This window comes from Sturnus vulgaris, chromosome 3 (genome assembly GCF_052056855.1).
Source record: "Sturnus vulgaris isolate bStuVul1 chromosome 3, bStuVul1.hap1, whole genome shotgun sequence".
NCBI classification, from domain to species: domain Eukaryota; kingdom Metazoa; phylum Chordata; class Aves; order Passeriformes; family Sturnidae; genus Sturnus; species Sturnus vulgaris.
In genome coordinates, this window is record NC_142245.1 from 61,497,845 (window position 1) to 61,519,806 (window position 21,962).

At 37.3% G+C, this 21,962-nt stretch overlaps 2 protein-coding genes across 7 annotated transcripts in view; one reads left to right on the forward strand and one right to left on the reverse strand.

Annotated features, from left to right (window-relative positions):
* Positions 1-2,938, forward strand: part of SAMD3 (sterile alpha motif domain containing 3) — a 34,753-nt gene extending 31,815 nt beyond the window's left edge. The window contains exons 9-11 of the mRNA XM_014874160.2: positions 272-443; positions 2,092-2,174; positions 2,426-2,938. Of these exons, the coding sequence (XP_014729646.2) occupies positions 272-443; positions 2,092-2,174; positions 2,426-2,743 (573 nt within the window). The 3' untranslated portion in view covers positions 2,744-2,938. The remainder of the gene's footprint in view (positions 1-271; positions 444-2,091; positions 2,175-2,425) is intronic.
* Positions 2,939-4,594: 1,656 nt separating this feature from the next.
* L3MBTL3 (L3MBTL histone methyl-lysine binding protein 3) overlaps positions 4,595-21,962 on the reverse strand; it is a 78,221-nt gene continuing 60,853 nt past the window's right edge. For all 6 annotated transcript variants that reach the window (XM_014874231.2, XM_088161825.1, XM_088161824.1 and 3 more), the window contains exons 17-22: positions 19,612-19,758; positions 18,067-18,231; positions 14,452-14,543; positions 9,761-9,924; positions 8,920-8,982; positions 4,595-6,491 (exon numbers count right to left, since the gene is read on the reverse strand). In XM_014874231.2, coding sequence (XP_014729717.2) covers positions 6,348-6,491; positions 8,920-8,982; positions 9,761-9,924; positions 14,452-14,543; positions 18,067-18,231; positions 19,612-19,758 — 775 coding nt within the window. In that variant the 3' untranslated portion in view covers positions 4,595-6,347. The remainder of the gene's footprint in view (positions 6,492-8,919; positions 8,983-9,760; positions 9,925-14,451; positions 14,544-18,066; positions 18,232-19,611; positions 19,759-21,962) is intronic.

Consider the following 21,962-nt stretch of genomic DNA (forward strand, 5'->3'; position numbering starts at 1 on the left):
GTTCTCTTTAATCTAATTGATATTTTTGTAGCTAATCCCATTTTGAAAGGTTCATCAGTTCAATTCTGAGTTAAAGGTGCACACATACCACCAGTGTCACTGTTTGGTGTTATTTGATGTATTCCTTCCCTGCTTCGAAAAAAAATAAATCACCCTCTTGAGTTCATAATCTTATTTAACTGAGCTAGTTTCATCCTGTCTTCAAAGTGCATGCATTGTTTACAGTTTTGGTTTTGAGGTTTGCAATACCAAATACTTGTTTTTCTTTCAGCTTTTTAGGGAGTTCCAGCTTCTCACACATATGGACATTTATAAGAAAACAGTCGAGATATTGGAGATTTATTCAGAAAACATATTGTCCTTCTATGTGGTGAGGAATAATCCAATTAACATTATGCTGCAAGAAAATCTGAAGCAGTACACAGAGGAAGACGTTCTGAAATGTCAGTACAAATCTTCTGTGCTCTGAATATAAGAGTTTTGTTGTAGCTAATGGTTCTTACTTATGTAACTAAACTAGTTTCAGTTGTACTGCAAAACACATTTCAAAAATGTTATGGTTTCTTTGAAAATATATAGTGATAGTGAAGCATTGAGAATAAAAGCTACTAAATTAGGAGGAAAATTAAGTCAGTCAAGTATTGAAACTTTTTTTTCACTGAATAAAAGACTGCAGGTTTGATAAAGAAAGTAATTACCTTAAAATAACTATTTCTAGATGAGCAGAAGTATGTATTTCTAGATACATGAGAGCTTATTATTTTCTAAAAATACCCACAGAAAACTAATTTTCTGCTTTAGAAATAGCCCCATAAAGAAGGACGCAATTTCCTTTGAAAAGTAGGTTTCTATGGTTATAATCTTTACCCCAGCAAAATTAAAGAAGTAGTTCCCACTAACAGTTTCAGGCACCTCATCTCTGCAGAGACACACTGCAGGAAGAAGGGCACAGACTGGTTCCTCTGGTGAGGTCTCTGAACCTTGGCAGGTTTGGCTCCCTGGCTGTGGGAGGGCGAGCACCTGCTGACACTCAGCTTCTTTCTGGGCAGTGTGGTGCTGCAGGGACAAAACTTCTCAAGCAGTCACTCAGAATTGCCATTCTTCCCCAGCTGCCACTGCCTATGCCCAAGCTTAGCTCTCTGAGAAGTCCTCCTTAGACTCACTCTCTGTCAAACAGGCAATGCCAGGATGTCAATCCAAGGCCACATGATATGAACACATGTGTGTCCTATGGCAGTTTCACTCCATTTATTGCCAGGTCATCTTTGAAAGAAGCAAGCAGCATACGTTAAAATTCTGGGAGTTTCCTTCGCTAAGATTAAAAACAAAAGTACTCATGATAGATTAAAATTCTTCAAGGAATAGTCTAATCCAGACAGCCTTTCTTTTCATAGCTTTGGCCAAGGAAATCGATGGATATAGTAAGTAATTTCCCCTTTTCTTATAGACTGTGTCCACAGATATTTTGATTCATACTTTAGTAAAGTCCCAAGGTCTTTACTTTTCTGTTTTTCTCTCACAAACTACTAGACCTGGCACCTAGGTATTAAATGCATGGCAAGGTAAGTTCAGTGAAACACATAAGTTTCACCAGAAGTCTGACCTGCAAAAAGATGTTATAGTCAATAACAGCTGAGCCAGAGGGATAACAGGTACCAGCTGCCAGGAGGTTCTGCACCACCAGCTGGTACCACAACCTTCAAAGCAGAGTCCTGGCAACAGGACTCCCTGGACATCCAGTTTACTGGGGACAGAGGAGTGTGGGGAAGGGCGGTGGGGGCAGGAACACTACACAGCTCACAAACTCAACTAAAAGCAACCCAAAAGCACACTCACTTATTTATTGTGAGGAAAACTGAATCATAATTCTGTGGAGCAGAGTCTCATTAATTATTTGGACACTAATGTCCTTTACCAGCTGAGTTGCCTAAATATTGATTGTGGTACAAACTACTCTTCAAAGTGGACTGAACAACAGCTCCACTACTGAGCTGTTTACTATTACATAGCTGCAATCTATTCTTCTAGGATGATACTCCAGTACCAGAAAGTTTTCCTTTGTAATTTAGTAGAAATCCTTGCCTTTGACAGACATGAAAATGACTGCTGCATGTTTACTCCTGCCAGAGGTCTTTGGAGATGATTCCAGTCTGTTTGCTGCAGTGAACGAGGAGGTAGGAGACAGAGCACCATCAGCCTTGGTCTTTCTTCCTTTTATCACCTGCCTATGCACATCACCTGGCCTTTTGGTGGCTCAGCTTGGTTCTGGGAAGCAGTCACATGAGACTGCGTTTTGAGTAGAAATACTCTTATAGAAATATTACCTAACTTCAAAGCAGTGTTATCAGGCTCTTAATTCATTCTCTGACCTGTTCACCGTAGCAATGCTGTGGCATCATTTGAAATGGCCTTTTTTTAAATTTAGGTAAAGGCAGTGACACCAGTGTTGGAAGTGAAAAATCCCTTCGACATGAATTCATGCGAGTTTGCCCTGTACATAGAAAGGGAAGAGTTAGCCCAGTTTGATGACTGCACCATGGCTCTGGCAGCTCTGCTGGCTGCATTTCATGTGTTTGATATCCCATTTCCAAAGAGAATCCACAGGACACTGAACTTCCTGGAGTCCCTGGTCTTTGAGGTGAGGAACCCAGCAACCCTGCCCACCCCGGTAAAGACAGGGCTGGAGGCACCCAAGCTTCCAGTACCCGATGGTGCAACCAGCACTCCTCTCAAGAGCATTTGATATTTTGTCAAAATAAATCCCATCGTGCCATTCTTTCTAGTGAAAGTGTATGTATATTTAAAAGTTATCTTTAGTAATGCCCTCCTTTTTTTATTGTACTGGCTACTTTAAAAAGTAAAATTAAAACTCCTGAAGTTTCATTCTTTTAAATGTAGATTTTAGAGCACTCTACAGATAATAAAATTTTCTAGATTACTTCATGTGTTATGTATTATTTTTTTATGTGGAGTATTTGAAAAATTCAGGTATTTTGTCTGTAAGAATTAAAAAAAATTGTGAGCCAACATGAGCACTTCACTGCTTTAGATGTAATACAGTTAATGTTTTGAAATGGCACAAATTAAACATTTACTTATTAACATTACTTCATCATATTATGATTTCTGAGAGCCTTATATAATAATTTTTGTGGTTTAAAATAGTGGGCCTGATTTTTAATTTGCAGGATGATGACTTTTTACTGTTTTCTTCTTACATGAAATATTTTGTTTTACCATTAATGAGCCCTCAAAGTAGCAAGAATGATTTATCTGGGATGCTGCCATGTGCATTGGTAACCACAGCTTTGGTGCTGCAGAGGGAATGCCTCATTTTCTTTCTAAATTTGTTCCCTGGAACAAATCAGCTTTGTCCACATTGTGACTCTCTGTCTGCCCACACAGAGTGGAAGCTCTCTCCTCTCTTCTTCCACAGCCTTCTCTATTCCCCAAAACTCTAAACTCCTGCCTGAAAATCATATGGGATACTGTCTGGCAGTGCACGGCTTTGGTGCCATGGTGATAGGAACAGCAGCTGGGACCCATTGCATTAATTAGAAATAAAAACTGGCTTTTTATTAAAACACTACCTTATATTAGAGAGCAATCAGTTCCAAAAATGACAGCGTAGGCAAAGTAGCACTTGTGGTCATGATGATTCTTTAAACACCCAAACACACAGCCTGGAAGATCACAGAAGCTTTGTTAAAGCTTGGCTGTGCAGAGTGACTCCAAGGCAGTGATTAGAGTGGGAGATCCTTCAGGATGAGAGGAGATGGCTGCATTTAATGGCCAAAGTCTTTTGCTATAGGCTTAGGATTTTTCACGTGGTTCCCATGGAATGCAGGGTACAACCTTTACCAGTGTGAGGGCTGGGCTACCACCAACACAAAAACCAATGCCATCTGCCATTTCAGAGATTCAGTAGGTCTGATGGGTGGTTTCAGTTTCCAAGTGAATTTGTTGGCTGTAGTTTTTATCATAAGGGTGGCTACACTCAGTTACCTCATCACATGGGATACAAAAGTAAGGATTATATATGTCCTCATTATTGTGTGTGATAGCTGTGTGAATAAAAAACTGGGCTCAAGTGGGGTTTATTCTATAGCTTCTAAACAGTATTAATTCAAATCCATTTCTTAAACCACAGTAATTTGTAAGTAGTTGTATATAAACATTCAGGGAGGTGTTAACATCCCCAAATAAGCTCTCTTGAGCTGCAAATCTCTCTGTTGGTTATCACTGCAGGCTGTAGACCTGACTCACAAGACAAACACAGAGAGTAAAGGAAAATAAACTACATGGAAGGAAAGAATGAAAGAAAACAGAAGAATTTGGCCTTTTACTGACCTGCCTGTGCAACTTCGGCTGCTGCTGGTGACAAAGTCCAGGGCTATAAACGGCATTCTGATTGTAATGGCCAAGGGGATGTGAGCTTTGGGAGTAATTGTTAAGGGAGAGGGCACACAGCAGTAGGTAGTTAAGTTGCTCTTTTACAACTACTGGCCACACTGAGGTACAGTGAGGAATTACTTCGCACCACACCCATCAGGAGCAGCTGGGTTCAGCCGAGAGTCCTGGGCACACGCAAAGGTAACAGAGGCTCCAGTTCAGGTTTTATTTGTATTGTAGTACAATAAGAGTGCAATTTGAACGTACACATATTGAACAAAATGTAAAAATATTATTTATGCAATGCTATGGAAGGAAATTAACAGAACAATGCAACTTACTTAATACTGACCCTGTTTCGCCTCATATTATGGCAGGTACCAGTCACCTACATGATCTGGAAGGGATACAGAGGGTGAAAACTTAAGAACTCCAGCCAAAAAAAAACCTAGCAAAGTCTGTGGGAAGATGTAAAATTCTCCCAGCTCCGTGCAATGGAAATGCTCTGTTTGTTCTCAGCTCTACAGTTGAGCAACTGCCCACTGCAGAACTAAACAGAGGGCTGCCAAAAAAACCCGATCCAACTCTTCAGTCTCTTCTTGCAAAGTAACATTCTGGAGCCATCCTCAGTATACAGGTAGCTAGGCTTTCTCCCATATAAAGTGCATCTGGTTTGCATCCTGCGTGTATATATACCAAGTGCAACGACATTCCTTGACAAATCGTTAGGATAATCCTCCAAGAAAGGAGGTCGCCTCACCTCAGTACCTGCTGATGACATCTGCAGCCTGCTAATGACCTAGTGAATTGCGTGTATTTTGCACCTAGGATGCGCCCCTGCAATTTAAGTATCCTTTTCCCCTGCTTTGCCTTTACCCCTATGCCTTATTCATTTACAAATCAGAGTTTTCAGCTACAAAGTGTTGGGTAAAATACTTCTCCCACCACGGCAAAACAAACCTCTGTTGAATATGAAACCCGGGTAGCAGTCCTAGCCTGAGCATAGATTTTCTCCATTGTTGTGGTAACTATGCTGAAGACTGGGAAGTGCAGACATGATTGAAAGTAATTTCTTTTCTGCTAATCTCCTTGCCTCAAAATATTCCCATTTTCCTTCATGTTCTGAAGGACTGTAGCAGACTCCGTGTAAATGGCTGGGATTCTATTGTGCAGCATAAACAAAAAGTCTTCTATGAAGTCAAACTTTATTTTTCAGTTGCAGCCTTCTCTATACTGGTCTTTTGATAAAATACATTAAAGATGCTGGTGGCAAAACTCACGTAACATTTTTGTAATCGTGCAAAAGTAAAAACATTCAGTTATCAAAAAAGCATTATAATTTCAACCCCAACAAGGTTTCTTTTGTTACAAGCAAACAGACAGTTTTATTATCTGTAAAGTAATATGCTGTAGCATAAAGTGTCACATATGTAACATTAAGTGTTTCATTTTTAAACTATGGCACAAATACACATTAGCCATAACAGTCTCATCTGGCTACCTGTAGCCTAATTTTTGGCTGATCAGTTTTTATTTTGATAAAATGAAGTAAAAGCTTCTGAAAAGTAAAGTGGGTACATGAAGTACAATTCAAGAATCCTTAGAAAATATTAACGTTCCCTTATATAATACAGCATAAATAATTAATGAAGGTTTTCTTGATGTCCAGGGAGAGTTAGGGATCCTAACCATCCATGGAGAATTAGAGCCATTAGTTTGGTAAATAAGACCAGCTGACTCGGTTGTTACACAGCACCTTCTCAAAAGCTTGAACACTTCCCAGAAGGATTCAGATGTGTACTGGCTCCAGGAGAATATAAATAGTCCACCAGTGCTGAACTTGAGTTTCTTCCTTTCCAAGAGTCCTTACTCAACACTTCTAGTGAGTCTTTGTGCTTTGAATAAAACATGAGCTCCAGTGGAGAAAGCTGGTTCCTGCACATTTTCCATTATCTTCAAAGTTCATTGTGTGAGTTTTTCTCTGCAGCTTTGAACATCAGAATGGAATTAAAGATTTTTAGGGCTGGTCCCAGTTTAATGCTCATTATTTTGACTATGTCTGATTGAGTCATTAGCAGAAATGCTTCTCCATCAATTTGCTTTAAAAGAAAAACACACAAAGCTATTAATAGGTCTGACAGTGCAACAGTATAAACGTTTCAGAAAACATGAAAAGTTCCAGCAATTTCAGACAAAGTTAAGGACTGGCTGAATACAAGCACTTTCAAATGCTTTCAGGAGAGCCTTGATTTCAACCTTTAGATAGAGCAGCTAATCCAAGAGAACAGGATGATCTTTTTCCTGCTTGAAAACAACCGTCTGGCTAATTTTTAGCTAAACAGTTTCTTATTTTCATATTGACAATATAAAACATATTGAAAAATAAAGTGGGTAAATTAAGTATAATTCAACTATACTGAAGTACAGCAATGCTTTTATACATCTTAGCTATTCCTTCTATCCAAGCATCCATAGGAAAAGCTTCTGAATTTCACTCCCAACTACAGAGCTGGAATGCCCTTCAGGCTACCACTTCTCTGCTCACTAAATAGCAAACTGAAATGAATTTGATCCCAGATGAAAACAGGGGCCAGGCTAATAAAACTGCCTCTTTGACACAAACATAAGAGAACATTTCAAAACGTGGAATATTTTTTCTTCTTAGTGTTGGTATTTTACTATACATTACAAATGAACATTCTCCTGTAAGCAAATCAGTCTCTCAGCAGGAGTGCCAAATCTCAGGATGAGGAGCCCCCAGGGTCCTCCCTCCCAGGGGCTTCAATGGAGCCAACATTTCCTATGTAACCTTCAGATCACTTAGGTATCTATATGTAAACTTTCAGTAAGCTGGATAGCTACACGTAGAATGCGACTGTGGTTAAATCAGGAGCACTGCTTAGCCTTAAAGATATTAATCTGAGCTAAAACAGTCTAAGTTTCTGTAGCGCTAAGAAACAAGTTTTCTGAATCAGACATGCTGCAAAAGACACCCCAGCACTCTTAAGCTGAGGAACAGTGCAGTCAGAACAGCACCATGTAGTAACCCACAATTACCTTCTACTCATTTTGTACACAAAGCCATAATTGCTGGGCTCAGAACTTCAAGTGTGCGAACTTGGGGCTGCCCAAATAAAAAGCTGACGCATCTTAACAGAAGCAGGATTCATTTCCATAGCAGAAGTTTGAACCAGTATCTACCTACTGATGTCAGCTAGTCCATGACTCAATGACCTCATTGGGGGAGGTTTAATTTACTAGTCACAGACAAAGCCTAAGAGGTTGAATCCTAGAGAAGGGAAGTATTTTCTCACACCTCTGAGAATGAAAGTGTTAAGGATTCAGCATCTCCGTGGCACTTGCTGTTTGCTGACTTGATTAGCAGTATGCCAACTTTTATTTCTAAATTCATTGATGAGACACCCTAAGTGATACAGGGGAACATAGTAAAATGCTCAACATCTGAGCAAGTGTCAAATGCCCAGAGATGCAGCCTGTCAGTCCTTTGATATGCAGTTGTAATAGTCATTACAGTATACAGCACAGCCTGAAAACTTCTGTTGCAGGAGATAAGCAGGGCCATCTTTGTGCATTTTCCGCAGGAGGAGACTTCTCAAGCCTAAGTACCACAACTATTCTTCACTTGAAAGGCTGTCTGACTCTGCCCATTCACGTCGTCTGGCTGGGATAAGCACCTGAAATATTCACTCTGACATCTGTGATCAAGCTGCCTTCTTGAAACTAAGCTTTAACAGGAGTAATAAACTTCTGAGCAGAAAAAAAATTAAAACAAACTAGTTTATAAGGCCTAATGTATCTAAAAGCCCTATCCATTCCTAATGACAACTTTGGAAAAACAATCTTCCCCGATGACAGAAATGCACACCGGCATGCTCACAGAGTACATGCTCCTTTGAACTTCATCAGAATGTTCAGATCTTCTCACTTCCTGCTCAGTTAAATCATGTACATAAATTGGCTATATCAAGAGGAAGCTAAACATGATCAGACAAGATGCAAAGAGTTTTAAGAAATTGTTATCTTGAACCACTGTTCTGCTTTGTTTTACTTACTAACATCCTGGAGAACTAAAATAACATACTTGCTTTTAAATTTTTAAACCAGATTAAGAGAGAAAAAAGTTGGTAAGTAATTTCAATTGGCAGGAACAAAATTGAAAAACACCTGGCTGACACTTGGATGATTTTCTCTTTACTTTCTTCCTACTTCATGACCTGAAAACCAATCTAATCTTCCATACATTTGCATCCGACTTTAAACAATGTGGCATTGAAATAGGTTGCCCAGGGAGGTGGTGGAAGAGTTTAAGATGCATCTGGATCTGGTGCTGGTTGATAAGGTTTAGAAGTTACAGGTATAGTGCTAGGTTGGAGGGTTAGGCCTAATATCTTGAAGATCTCTTCTAATCCTGATGATTCTATGATTCCATACACTTCATCCTACTAATTTATATGTATTTCTACCAAGTTCTGTTGTCTCTGTCTTTTTGAAATAAAATTCACGCACCTCATCTTTAAACACCTTGCCATGTTCTTCACATCCTGGTAAACTTCGTATAAATTCAGAGACCTGCCACCAAAGTATACAACAAAAGATTTAGTAAGACTCATGTTTTCTCAAAATAGTCTTTAATGCTGACAGTCGTTAGTCTTTTAGCTATTGTTTTTACAGTCTCATATTAGGTGTTCCACTGTCTTCTGTAAGTGCGTATTGTCATGCTTCCTTTTTTCTCTGATTAAATGAGATCCGACTGCCTCAGGTGCAGAGAACAGTCACAGGTATTTGTGAAAGTAAAGCAGTGACAAGATTCTGTCTGCCCAAGCACTGTTACATACCTGAGCAGAGGCTCTAATCTTAAAACCAAGTGTTAATGGCCTGACCATATCCATACAGTTCCTCTCTGCACTATATTTTCACTCTCTGAAGCAGTGTGCCACATCCAAACTATGCACTAGGAATAGCTTCTTACTTTATGCAGACCCCTACACCATTCCTCCAGAATGTTTGTGTGGGGACTAGATGTTGGTAGTGGAGAACATGACCACTCCCTATGCTAGGTCATACATTCAGTACTTCTCTTCACAACACTAATGAATATGCTTTTGTATATATATATATACACACATGTATTTATCTATATCAATACATCAATATATCAATATTAATTAATATTTCTGTTTCTGGGGCTGGATGGCAGCAGAATGAGCATTTTGGGGACCAGTTACATTAGGTCTGGCTGAGTCTAATTCTCTGAGTATTCATGTATTAATCTATGGGGATAATCTAAAGCTCTGAATCAACCTTCAAGGACAGTAATAATGAGATAGAAGACAAAGGGGGAACCTACCTCATCTGTACTCCACTTAGAAACTTTACTGGCTGGGATCCCAGCTACACTTGGAAGGAGCTTGCTCTGCTGTTCCCAGCGCAAGGGTAGGCCAGGGATTTGCAACTTAGAGGACACAATAACAGGTTGAGAGAGAAGCCTCTGTGTGTTGTGTTCTTCAACATCTTCAGCAACAGGAAGCAAGAAACAAGAATTAAATCCATCAGTCGATGATGAGATCAGTCACAGTAAAAGCACATTCATTCCTATTCATGTGCCTCCCTACACAAGCTGTACAGTTTTGCTTGAATAGTAAAATGCCATGAATGACATACCAGAATTGGAAGTGCTATGACTGTTCTTCCACGAGTATGACTATCATTATATTGGCTCTCTAGACATATAGCTATTCTTACATGGAAGAAGTCTTTTTCAACACAACACAATTTCATGCCATCAGAGCTGTTAGCATAACACACCATAGGTCAAAAAATTTTAAATATTTTGGTACAATAAATCACACCCACATTTAATAGTAATACAGCAATACAAGAATTAACTTAATTTTGGGGTTGAGCTGTTAGAAAATTAAAAGCTGCATTGCACTGCTACAAAATTCCAAGTGAATCAGTTATACAGTTCCAGCCCACACAACATTTATGGCTCATCCACAACAAAATGTTTTCAGTTCTTCTGAGGAAAAACCGCAAATGTCTGCAAATTCCCTGCTTCTACTTTAACTGAATGTCTTGTTTGGAAAATAACATTAAACTCCTCCGTGCTGCTTTTTATCTCACTCATCCATAATGGAAGGAATGATCTCCCATCCCATTGCCCCCAAAGGTAATGTACTGGTGAGAGGGTGTCTTCAGACACGTACTGCTGTTGTCTGGAGAAAAGCAGCAGTTGCAGATGTGTGCAGCAGGAAAGAGCAAAGAGTCATGCCTCAAATGATGTCAAACTGTATGTGACATTCCTGTTCATTTAGATCCATAGGCAGTGCAAAAGCAGCATGCCTGCTATCTGAACTCAGGCCTGAGTGCTTCCCAATTGCCAGCTAAAATTGTGGAAAACCTCTGAAATTCACTTCTTAATGAACAGTCAATAAAGTACACTCTTAATGCCTAATATTCCTTAATAACATGGTTCATGCAGTTACTCACAAATCCTTATGTTATTTTTGTTTGGATTGCTCATTTCTGTTGCAGTTCCATTCTACTTTCATTTCTGAGAAGCTGCTATTAACCACAAGTTCTCCCAGTCCTCATTGTTCTAGTTTTCACACATTTGTGCCCAACAACTAGGGCACAAATTCCCATTATGGATTTTTGCCAGCACAGTGGAGCTGGTCTATAATACACCTAATAAAGGATGTTATTACATTTGGTTGTGCTGTTCTGTTCCTCAAGCCTAATTTTTTGTTACTTTCAAGATTTATCCTCATTTCATATTAATGCCTATCATTCTGAAGTTGACTCTTAAGCCATTTAGTCAGCACTGTCAGCCCACTCATTAATTTTTTTAAAACATAGATTCCTTAATGTTTTACTACCATTATATTCTCATTCTTCAAAGAGAGTTCTCTAAATGTCTTTTTACATTGTTGTTTTACAAATGCTCCTTAGAGCCTCTAATACTAACAAGAATCTCAGTGTGAGAGGAATAGGTAGCAACTACGCTGAATGTAAAGCATATTTTACTGAACAGTATCTTTCTAATTGTCTTCTGGAATCCCCTCCCCATCCTTATCCTCTGATCTTTTCCTTCTGGACAAGGTCTCTTAAGAGTTGAAAATGTAAGAGTTATTTTTTCCTTTCATTCATTAAATATGCAATGTATCAATACTGCCAAATAACTAGCAGACTATAATGCTGCGTGAAGAAAATATCACACAAATCACACCCTATATTTACACATTTAAATGTAAGTATGGACACAACAGCACAACAGCCTGTGTAGTATTTGCCTCACAGTAAGGCAAATAGCACAAATGGAGCATGTAAAGTGCCAGTTTACTCAACTAGATGGAGAAAATTGAAAATAAAGGTCCCTAACCCTGCAGCCGATATAACCACAACATCAAAAAATAGGAAATTTGGATTTAGTATGGGTAGCCTTGTAACAGCAAGTCCAGAACACACCACTTCAGCTACAATCTATGTCTCTAATAGCAAACAGTTAAAAGTTCTCCCTACCTTCATGCTCTGATTATTTCTCACTCTGCAAGCCCCGATTCCCACAGAGAGACAATCTGTCTTTCTGGGCCATAGAAAATATGAGACTTTTTCCAAGTTATGTCTCAATTGGGGCATTTAGGAGAAGAGTAACTTGAGGTGCACCAGAGGTCAGCCAGTTTCCTCACAGAGCCACAAACAGCTTCTTCAATTAAGTGAAGAAACAAAATCTGCTTGCCAGCTCCACAAGATAGCAGCCAGATGCATGAAGTTCATGCTTTTAAACCTAAACCATGTTCTTCTCTGCTTACATTTTGCTTCAGCATCAGCCCACCTGCCTTTACATTGCTCTTCTTACTTTATGCCACTTTGTTATCCTACTTTCTTATAGTTCATCTCTATCTTCTTGGTAAGTTACCATGGAACGAAATATAAACTTGTATTTTAAAGAAGATAAGTGGCAAATAGTTTCTAGAATTAATGAGAGAGCATTAACACTGCACCATTAACATGCCTCCTGCACAGGCCTAGCTCTCAGAGTATATCAGGTTTTTAAGCACAAGATTTATGTCCATAAAAAAGGTTAGTATGAAGGGGCAGCGATTTCAGTGGAGTTCTTTAGCTCTGACTAATCTTTCTCCAAACAAAGGGAAAACAGCTGTACACATTTTATAAAGTTAACAGTAGGGAACTGGTCAAGTGAGTATGGCAAAAGTAGGCTGAAGAATAACAGGGCAAGTGACACACCAAAAAAACAGAGCAGCAAGCACAGGTACCAACAGCAACAGTTCACAAATTCACAATTATTTTATCTTGAGATTTCCATGACTATGATAGTGATCCATTTTCATCTTACAGCTTAAATGTGGCATCCTACTTAAAATCATAATAACACAACATTATGTGCTTAAAAAGGACAACTTTTCCAGACAATAAGGTAAGAAAACGTTCTGTTTTCCTAAATCTAACTATGCTAGAACCTAGTAAGCAGAGCTTGTTGGTGAAACTTTATACAGTCAATTCTGTCAAACTCAAAATGCTTCACAAAATCAGGCCAGTTTTCTTGGAGTTAAAAGAACAATCCCAGACAATGAAAAATGCTCCCAACTATTTGAATTTTTTGTTTGTGTGAAATAATGCAAAGGTTAGCATCAAAACTACGTTTCCTTCCTGCTGAATCAAAACAGTTAAAATGACTAAAAAGTGTCTTCTATTTGCTTTAGAGACATGCTTCCTTTAATGCTTCATTTTCTCTAGAATTCTGAACTACACCATGTTTCAAAACACTAACATAGCTTTTTCACAGTTCCTGCAATAGATGGAATTTCTCAAATTTTACACACTCAGAGTGCCTCAGATCTATCTGAAAAGCACTGGCAGATAAATTATGCCTTAAGATTAAAAAATGCATCAAAGATTAATAATTAAAAATAAACCACTACCTTAATTTTATTTTTATGCAAGCTCTACTAGTCACAAAGAATTGCCTGAGTTCTACAGAGATGAGATCACTTACAAGGTAAGACATGTAGCTCTTAAAGAAACAGAGTTACTCAAATCCTATGAATTTTGATGAAAGCATTACAAACTCTCCTTGCACAAAAAATTGCTGAAGAATATAATCTAAAAATACGAGGAATTAAGATTAGGAAATTAAGACACTTAACTTGCATTGACCTTGTATCAGTTAATAAAATTATTGCACCAAAAGCTTCAAAAACTGAAACAATCCACTGACTTGGTCTAATAACAAGCCTGATATACTATTTCACACGTGAAAAAATTAGCAAATGTAAGACTCTGATGTTCTGGATTTGTGTTGTATTCTTTCTAAACAAGGAGGATAAAAATTATTAATGAACTGCTGCTTCAATCTGTCCAAATGTATGTGTGAACAGCCAAGAATTTTGCCACAGCAGTACATACACAGAATCAAGAGAAGAAAAGTCCATGTTGGAAGAAATCTTTGGAGACCTTATGAGAACTTTCCTGTCTCACCAATGAGGAGGCACAATCTGGCCATCACCCTCAAGACTGAGGCTGGGATAAGGAAGTCAGCTTAATTTTGCATTATATCTGTAATGTGCAAACGCTTTAACTTTTAACACACTTTCAAGGCAATAAGTGAATGTTACACCTTTACAATATAGACTGGTTTAATAAACTATTTTTAAAAGTCAGTGGAAAAACATCATTGAAATACGGTTTTTTATATTACTATCCATTTTCCACTCATCCTTAGAACTGTGATAAAGTTCTTGGAAAAGCCTTTGATGATTACAAGATAATCTCCTGAACAGTTAGGGGGAAAGCCTGCTGAATTTTGCTCTTTAGGGAATATCCCTTTGGAATTTCCTTTCCAAATCTGTCCCAAACCAGGATGCAGTGCTAAAAGTGTTGGTGTCAAGAAATTTTTGGACACAAACAGTGAATGCGGAAAATAAGCTATAATACAGTTTCATGAGAATTTCAAGGGACATCACACTTCTCCACTTCTGCAGATCTTAATTTGAAAAAAATTAAATACTTCCAATTTACCTTTGATTTCATTTGAAATGAGCAGCTTATTTTCTGTCTCCTCCTCTTCACAGTCTTTGTGCTTTATGGCATCCTTTGTTTGTAGTACTCCACTGAGGAAAATAAGACGTTCAATTTTTATTAATACATCATAAAAATCACTAAGCATGATGACATCTCTTGCTAGCAATACTATTAACACACCAGAATTGCCACACAAAGGAGGCTGCATCATTACAAAATAAAGAAATAGAGAGGATCTTATTTCTGATTTACGCAGAATGGCAAGACTACTGACATGAATTTTGCAAAGAGGGCCCAAGAACAGTGCAAACTAAGATTACGTAAACCATAACAACACACTTGGCTTGATAACTGAAAAATATACAAATGGAGGCAGTGGATGTGTCCACATCAGAAGATGGGAAGAGTGAAACCCACATATACAGCTGCATGTCCTACAAAGCCTGGCTGGCTCTGCAGGCCATTTTCAGGAGCTGTCTGGAATAACACCTACTCCTTTTCCTCTGCCCAACATTCATCTCTATCCAGCATCAACTCCTTGTCAGTACAGTTACTGACACCCTGCTGTGCAGCTGCTAATGATCCCACCGAAAATGTCTGTATTCCTTTGCATCTGCTTTTGCACTACTTCTTATCCAGCTGCTCCTTAAGCTTCGCCAGCCCAAAAATTTGCAGAGAGGGAATGTCTTCCTCCTATTAGAAAAACTGGGCGAGACAGGTGGAAATAAGGGAATTTCTCAAGGTGTGAGTGTGTACATTTCCACCTTAAAGTCAGTCCCTGGGAAGTTCCTTTTCAAACTCTGCCTTCAGAAGGTATTTCCAGATGCATTTCCTGGTTTCTTACAGATGTGAAGTGATAGGAATTTGCTGACATTATGTGTCTACTTACTTCTGCTTTTTGAGAATTTCGGAACACTTTGGCCAATTCTCGCTAAACCATCATAGATACAGAGCACTCAGAGATACCAAGTACATAATGAGCATTTTCTAAAAATAGGCACCAGACAAAATGATTCTTAGAGTCAGGACTACAAGAAATCCCACTACTATATGAACTGATGCAACCTACCACAGAAGGTGAACACCTTAACAAATGCCAAAATCACAGATAAAAAGCCAATGCACACCTAACATCTTGCTAGGCATCAAGATTAGCTAACCTCAAAACACAAATCTATAGAAGAGACAGACCTGTTTAATTCCACTGCTTACATTCATGCATTAAATACCATTTTTATATTATATACAAGAAAACACCAGGGACTAAATCAAGTAGGAGCTTCAAGTTCACTGACTTCAACAGAAATATAATTATCACACTATTAATGGTGCAAAATGAACACTGCAGATCAGGAAATCCAGCTTTTTTAGTATGCCAGGACACAATGAATAATGGTATGACAACCAATACCAGTGGAATGCATACAGCAGGCATGACTTCTTGTGCCACAAAGGACTTCTCCACAGTAGCTTCCTCAGAAAGATTTATTCACTTAAACTTATTTTCCAAACTCCACAAACACAGAAAACTTTCTAAAGTAGCATGTTAAAGTAACTAGTGCAATTAATTCCAAAGGCAAAGAAAATGACAGCTGTAATTCAACATAAGGAAGAGAGCTCACCAAATCCTGTGAGGAAACAAAACCTCCCTATTTTCTTGAGGGCAATCTTCATAGCAACATACATACAGAAATTTTACCTCATTAGTTAAATACAACCATATCATGAATTGAAGGTTTTGGATAAGAGGCTGGAGGACAAATCAAATTTTTTTTAAGAGCCAGTATAATTTGATTCTAAAGCCTGAGTGTTCAGCTTCCTTCACTGTAAAGATTTCCAGAATGGACTTTATTACAGTGAAATCCTTTTGCGACTCTGAAGATATTTTAAAATTGAATATGCTGTAGGCATGTAATTTTTATCGTGACTTTTAATCTCAGTAATATTCTAGAGGGACACACTGCAGTATTTATGTGCATAATTATATTTTTGTGAACCAAAATTTTCTAGTATACTTGTTTGATGCATAGAGAGCTAAAAAAAAAAAGAGAGAAAAGAAAAGGAGTAAGTGGGACCAGAGATTAGCTGAGTACCACTTTGATTTAACACAACAAAATAAAAATCATGTTTGAGATAGTCTGTGGTTGGTTCCTCAATGAATGACTTATATGAAACAGAAGATTACCTTTGAATATGAAGGTATACACAATTGAACTGAAGTCAAACATAATTAAATCCACACTACGAGCTCAGCAACTAAAGAGCACACAAGTGTGTGTATCTATGTCTTCAATTATGCATGTATTCTTTGAATACACATCTAAAAAGATCCACTGGGTATTGCAATAAGCAGATGCTCAATATTTTATAACCTCAGCAGTTCATATATACCTAATGTGAACATTATTTCTCCTGACTTTTTCAAAGGGAGATTATTCAACTGAAAGCCCTCTATGACTCTGCTGGATACATAATGAATGAGGAAAACCAGATGATAAAATGCAGCCAGTCATCAGTGTATTCAAACAGTTGAAATGCAAGCTGCAAAGTCTCTGGGTCATTCAAAGCTGGCATAAGACTTATTCTCTTAATAATAGCACAAGTATTGGCTAGATAGCACAAGTATTGGTTATTTTAAGTCTTCTAAAGGTAACACCCTCTAAAACACTAAAAGACAAAAATTTTTTTCTTAAATTAATCTCAAGAGGTAGTCTGTAAAGCCAAAGTATATTATTAAAAAAAAAAGTGAATTTACTGTTAGTATGTTTAATATGATGAATTACAACTATTTTTTAACACAAGTCATTTCAAAATTACACTTAAAGCCATCTTCTGGGCTTTGATGATCTTTATTGTGTCCCTTCCAATTCAGGATAATAAACAGCAAAGTCCAATTCTTAACAAAACAGTTCCATTTCAATCATCAGCTTTAGTGTGGGCTATTTACCATATAATACCAACTCTCCTGTCTCTGTCTCTCAAGACACTATTATTGCTAACACAGTTCATATAATATGAAATCAAAATAATGTAGCTCATGTAAATATATTACAAATGACACACCTTATTGCAGGGTGACATCTATTTCTGTTTGAAAATAGTCAATAAAATTTTGTACTGATACTGTAACTAATTAAAAATTTAGACAATCCTATTGCCTCACATATCCCCATGAAACACTGAATTGTATATTTTTAGCTTCAAATATAGTTTCCAAACATGCACTGGAGAATAGTATTTATGGTATAAAAAAGTTGTCATGTCATTTTCTGTCAAAAATGCATGCCAGATGCTGAAAGTTATAGAATTACTTTTAATTTTTCCATGTTTGTACATATTTGTATATATAAAATAATTTCGACACAAACCTAGGAAGAAGAATCTAAATTTCCAATAATTGTATTTTTCCTCTCTGAGAGGTATTTCTTATTTACCTTGTGATACTTACTCCCTTCCCCTCTATTTCTAAGATACAGAGAACTGAATAGCTTCCCTCTCCTTCCCCTCTACTTCTAAGAATTCCACAGACAAATCACTGGACTGCTTTGCCTGGTAAGTTGCATTTTAAACTGACTCCAAACACCCAATACTTTGAAAGGAACTGAGATTTACCCCGGTGCCTTCTTTTCTTTCACATTGCACAACAGGGGCTTCTTGCAAGGAGATCTATTTTCTCCATCTTCCAGCTTGGCTGTTTCTGGTACAGTTTTCCCAGATGGTCGATTGTGAGGTGATGATTTCATACCTACATGACCAGGGCTGGGGCATTTTCTGTCACTGTTTAAAACAAATTAACAAAACATTTAAAAGTGGACACAGCTAAACTGTTGCTTAATTTATTTTCTCTATGCACAAAAAGTAACATCTAAGTGTTTTTTTTCTTTAAGAAATACTGAGATTTTTTTTTTAATTGCCACTGAAGAAGTTGTATAGCTGGTATACATTTTCAGAAATCAAAATAAAAAACTCTCTTCTCCCTTAAGTCAATGTAAAATGATTAGGCATTTAGGTCTAATATTACTTTTGGTAATAAGCTATCCACTTCAAATATTTGTAACACAAGAACACTTTGAGATATTATTTTCCTCCTATCTCTTCTCTCCCATGACATATCACTGTGTAGCCTTTAAAATGTTCTATGCAGCCTCTTAATTGGGACAATGACAAAAGTAGCACTCGACAGTCCCTGCCACTGAGGACTTAGCTCAAAGTGCTACTGGATTCATTGTAAGGGTAAGCAGGCAACCTGCCAGAGTAATTAAGTCACTTCAGATTTCTAAAACCCTACATTTATGAGAACAATCCAATCAGGCAGAACTCTTAGACAGCAGAACACTTTGGGTTTTAAATCATGAAGCTGAAACTGTCTCTGAGAAGGCAATTTAAAATACCATCGACTGAAAATATGTGATCATTACAGTGGAAATTGGAAATCTTCACATTTCACATCATTCACACTTTCATATTTACATTAAGGTAACCCTTGAAAAGAAGAGAAAGCATCTCTTCCTTGCCTTTCCTTCGTAAATTCTCCAATTTTCCTTATAGGCTAAAATAAGCACAGGAATCAGTATCCACAATTTCTGAGATAAAATAATCATCTGAAAATAATAATCTGAAAATAATCATCTTGGTATCACACTCCTTTGTTTTTTCCCAGTGCTCCTGTTTAAAAGCTTCAGCTACAGACTTCAGCATTATTCTTGCAAAACTCAGTCCCAGTAATTTGATTCCCCACTCCCACTGTAATGACAGAATAGTGGCTGTTCTTCAAAGAGCTACATTGATTTACAGTCACATCAATAATGCCACTACAGCAAACAAAAGAAACCCAAAGAAATAATTTTTGAAAGTGAAACCAGCCGGCCAACATTCAATTTTAAATTCCAATTAACCACTTAGTAGTCTAGATAGTTACACCAAAGAGGAAACCAAACTCTTGTTAAACCACAGGCAACAAAAATGAGTTATCAGTCTTTGACAGCTCCATGACCTTTTTGATAAGCACTGAAAAAACCATTTTTCTTCCCTGTAAATGAAAATGTAGATAAATAGGCAGGCCTTTCTGAAACCATTCAGTCATTGCACAGTTATAAATCACATTGGAAAACACAGAAATAAAATACTGCTGTTAGTCATCACTTCAATCATAATTACTTGATTACAGGAGAGGTGGATCTTTCATTTGTTTCCACTTTTCTGTTTCTGGGGATAGGACTGGCTGCAGGCATCTCCCCACTCAATCGGTCAGGTAAGAGGCTTTCTTTGTTCAAGTTCATCTCTGAATATGGACAGCTGACTGCACTAGAAGTGGAAGAAGAAAAATTACTCCTTATTCTCAGACATTTTACTGATTTCAAACAAAATGACACTGGAATTTCCTAGAAGTAGATGCAATAACTTAACATAAAGAAGATTAAAAAAAACCATACAGTAAGTAGTCGTACTTTAAAATATTAATAAATCCATCAAGTATAAAACTCAACTTCACATTTCCTTTTGACAGCAATTTGTGTAACACAAATTGTATTAATTTCTATTACAACATTCATTGTGGAAAATTGCTTGATAAATGTTTCACCTGCTCCCTCATAATTTTAATGGTACTTATACATACAACACAGGATGCCTTTAACTATACCCATGTCTCTACAAATAAAGTCATATTACCATGGCTATTTATTTATGTGAAGGAGGATATTTCTCTTATGTAATGTCTACACAAAAGCTGCATTTCAAGGGCAGAACATGAGGAATGGTGCTCATCCCCTTACTGCAGTGAGTGCCTCATCTTTACAAATGCCATTTTGTGATGTTCCATTAAGAGACTGTGATATTTTACAGTCTTTCTTAACATTCAACGCTCCCTATTGTCCTGCACTCCTGCTAGGGAAATAATTTGACAATGAACATTGATATAATGACTTGTAAATACTTCTCTAAGAAATGTGAAAGTTGTATCAAAGTTCAGAAAACCAGTATTTGCACAAGAAGTAGGAAAGGGAAGAACATCAACACAAACCAAAACACATGAGTCTGAACTAGGATTTTTCTTTAGTAGAATACTCTGCAGTGTTCAACTGATTAGTCAGCCAGACCACATACTCAACACATCAATGATAATATCCTAAACTCTAAACAGTATATACATGTCACAACAGTGAATAACATCACACTCAAGTTTTCAAAACTATGTGAGATACAGGACAGTCTGTACTAAATATGATGCTCCATTTGTTACCCATGAGCTATGACATTAACTATATTCTGAAATTATGGTTTCTTACTCACCTGTATTGTTACAATGACTTCCAAAATTTTAAAAGGTAAAAAATCCATGCTCTGCAATTTTGCTTATTTTCTTTTCAAGAAATCCTTCCATAAAGAACTGCAATGTTTTATTTGTTTCACTGATAGTTACATGCATGACGTCCAAAGAGAATTGTCTAATATAAACAAGTCTACCCTGAGAGCCATATGCCCTGCCACCTCCAAATTAAAAAAATTAATAGGAAAACAACAGCTTTCACTATGGTTTTCTTTCTATAAAGCACAGCATTAAAAAAGAAAAAGGTCTTTTAATTCAAAATATGCTGTATACTCTCCTCTTCCTTTACCAACAAAGCTCTGGGTTCAGAATGAGTGTGTAACAGCTCCTATAATAGGGTTGGACCAACACTGGTGATCTAATTTTGATGTCACCAAGATAAACAAAAAATTGGTGGAAATTTACATTTCTATCAGCACTTGCATAAAAGGAGAAAATTCCTTAAGGCCAAGTCAGTCAGCCCTTGCTGGGGTTATCAGGACAGGGTATCAGCAGCAGGTTTGATTTCTTAGTTGGCTCATTTGAAAACAAGACAGTATCAACTATTTTTTAATATTATGTTATTATTTTAAAATCGTTGAGTAGCTATGCTGAACTTGAATCATGGAGAAAAAAACAGAATAGTTTCTGCTTTTCTAATCAAGATGAGATCCCTGTTTAAGTCTACTCCAAGCAGATATTGTTCCATTATAGTCTGTACAGTGTTTTAAAGGAACATGCAGCTATATTCCCAGGTGATGCAATGAAGGACAGAACAGTCACCCAATTGGCTATAAAACACTAAACTTGAAGTATGGTATGCTTTTGATAAGGAAATTTTCTACAGACATGTAAAATACAGAAATAAAAATTAACTTGGAGCATTCACCTTTTATTTTTACTTTTTCTTAAGCAGAATTGGACATTTTGTTTTAAATCTATTTATATATGTCTACTTACATTTATTCTCAACCTACTGCTTTTGTGTGTCTTAGGACTAGCCTCTGCCAGATGTCTTATGCTGCTGCATCTATCACAACGAAGTCTTTTTTCTCTTTCAAAAGAAATACAAGATAAAAGATACAGCTTTCTGCTCAGAAAAAGGTTTTAAGGCACCAATGCTAGTGTGATTTAAGTTCTTGCTGTGACAAACACACACCACTGTGATGAAATACAGTTTTCAGAAATTCATGAATATATT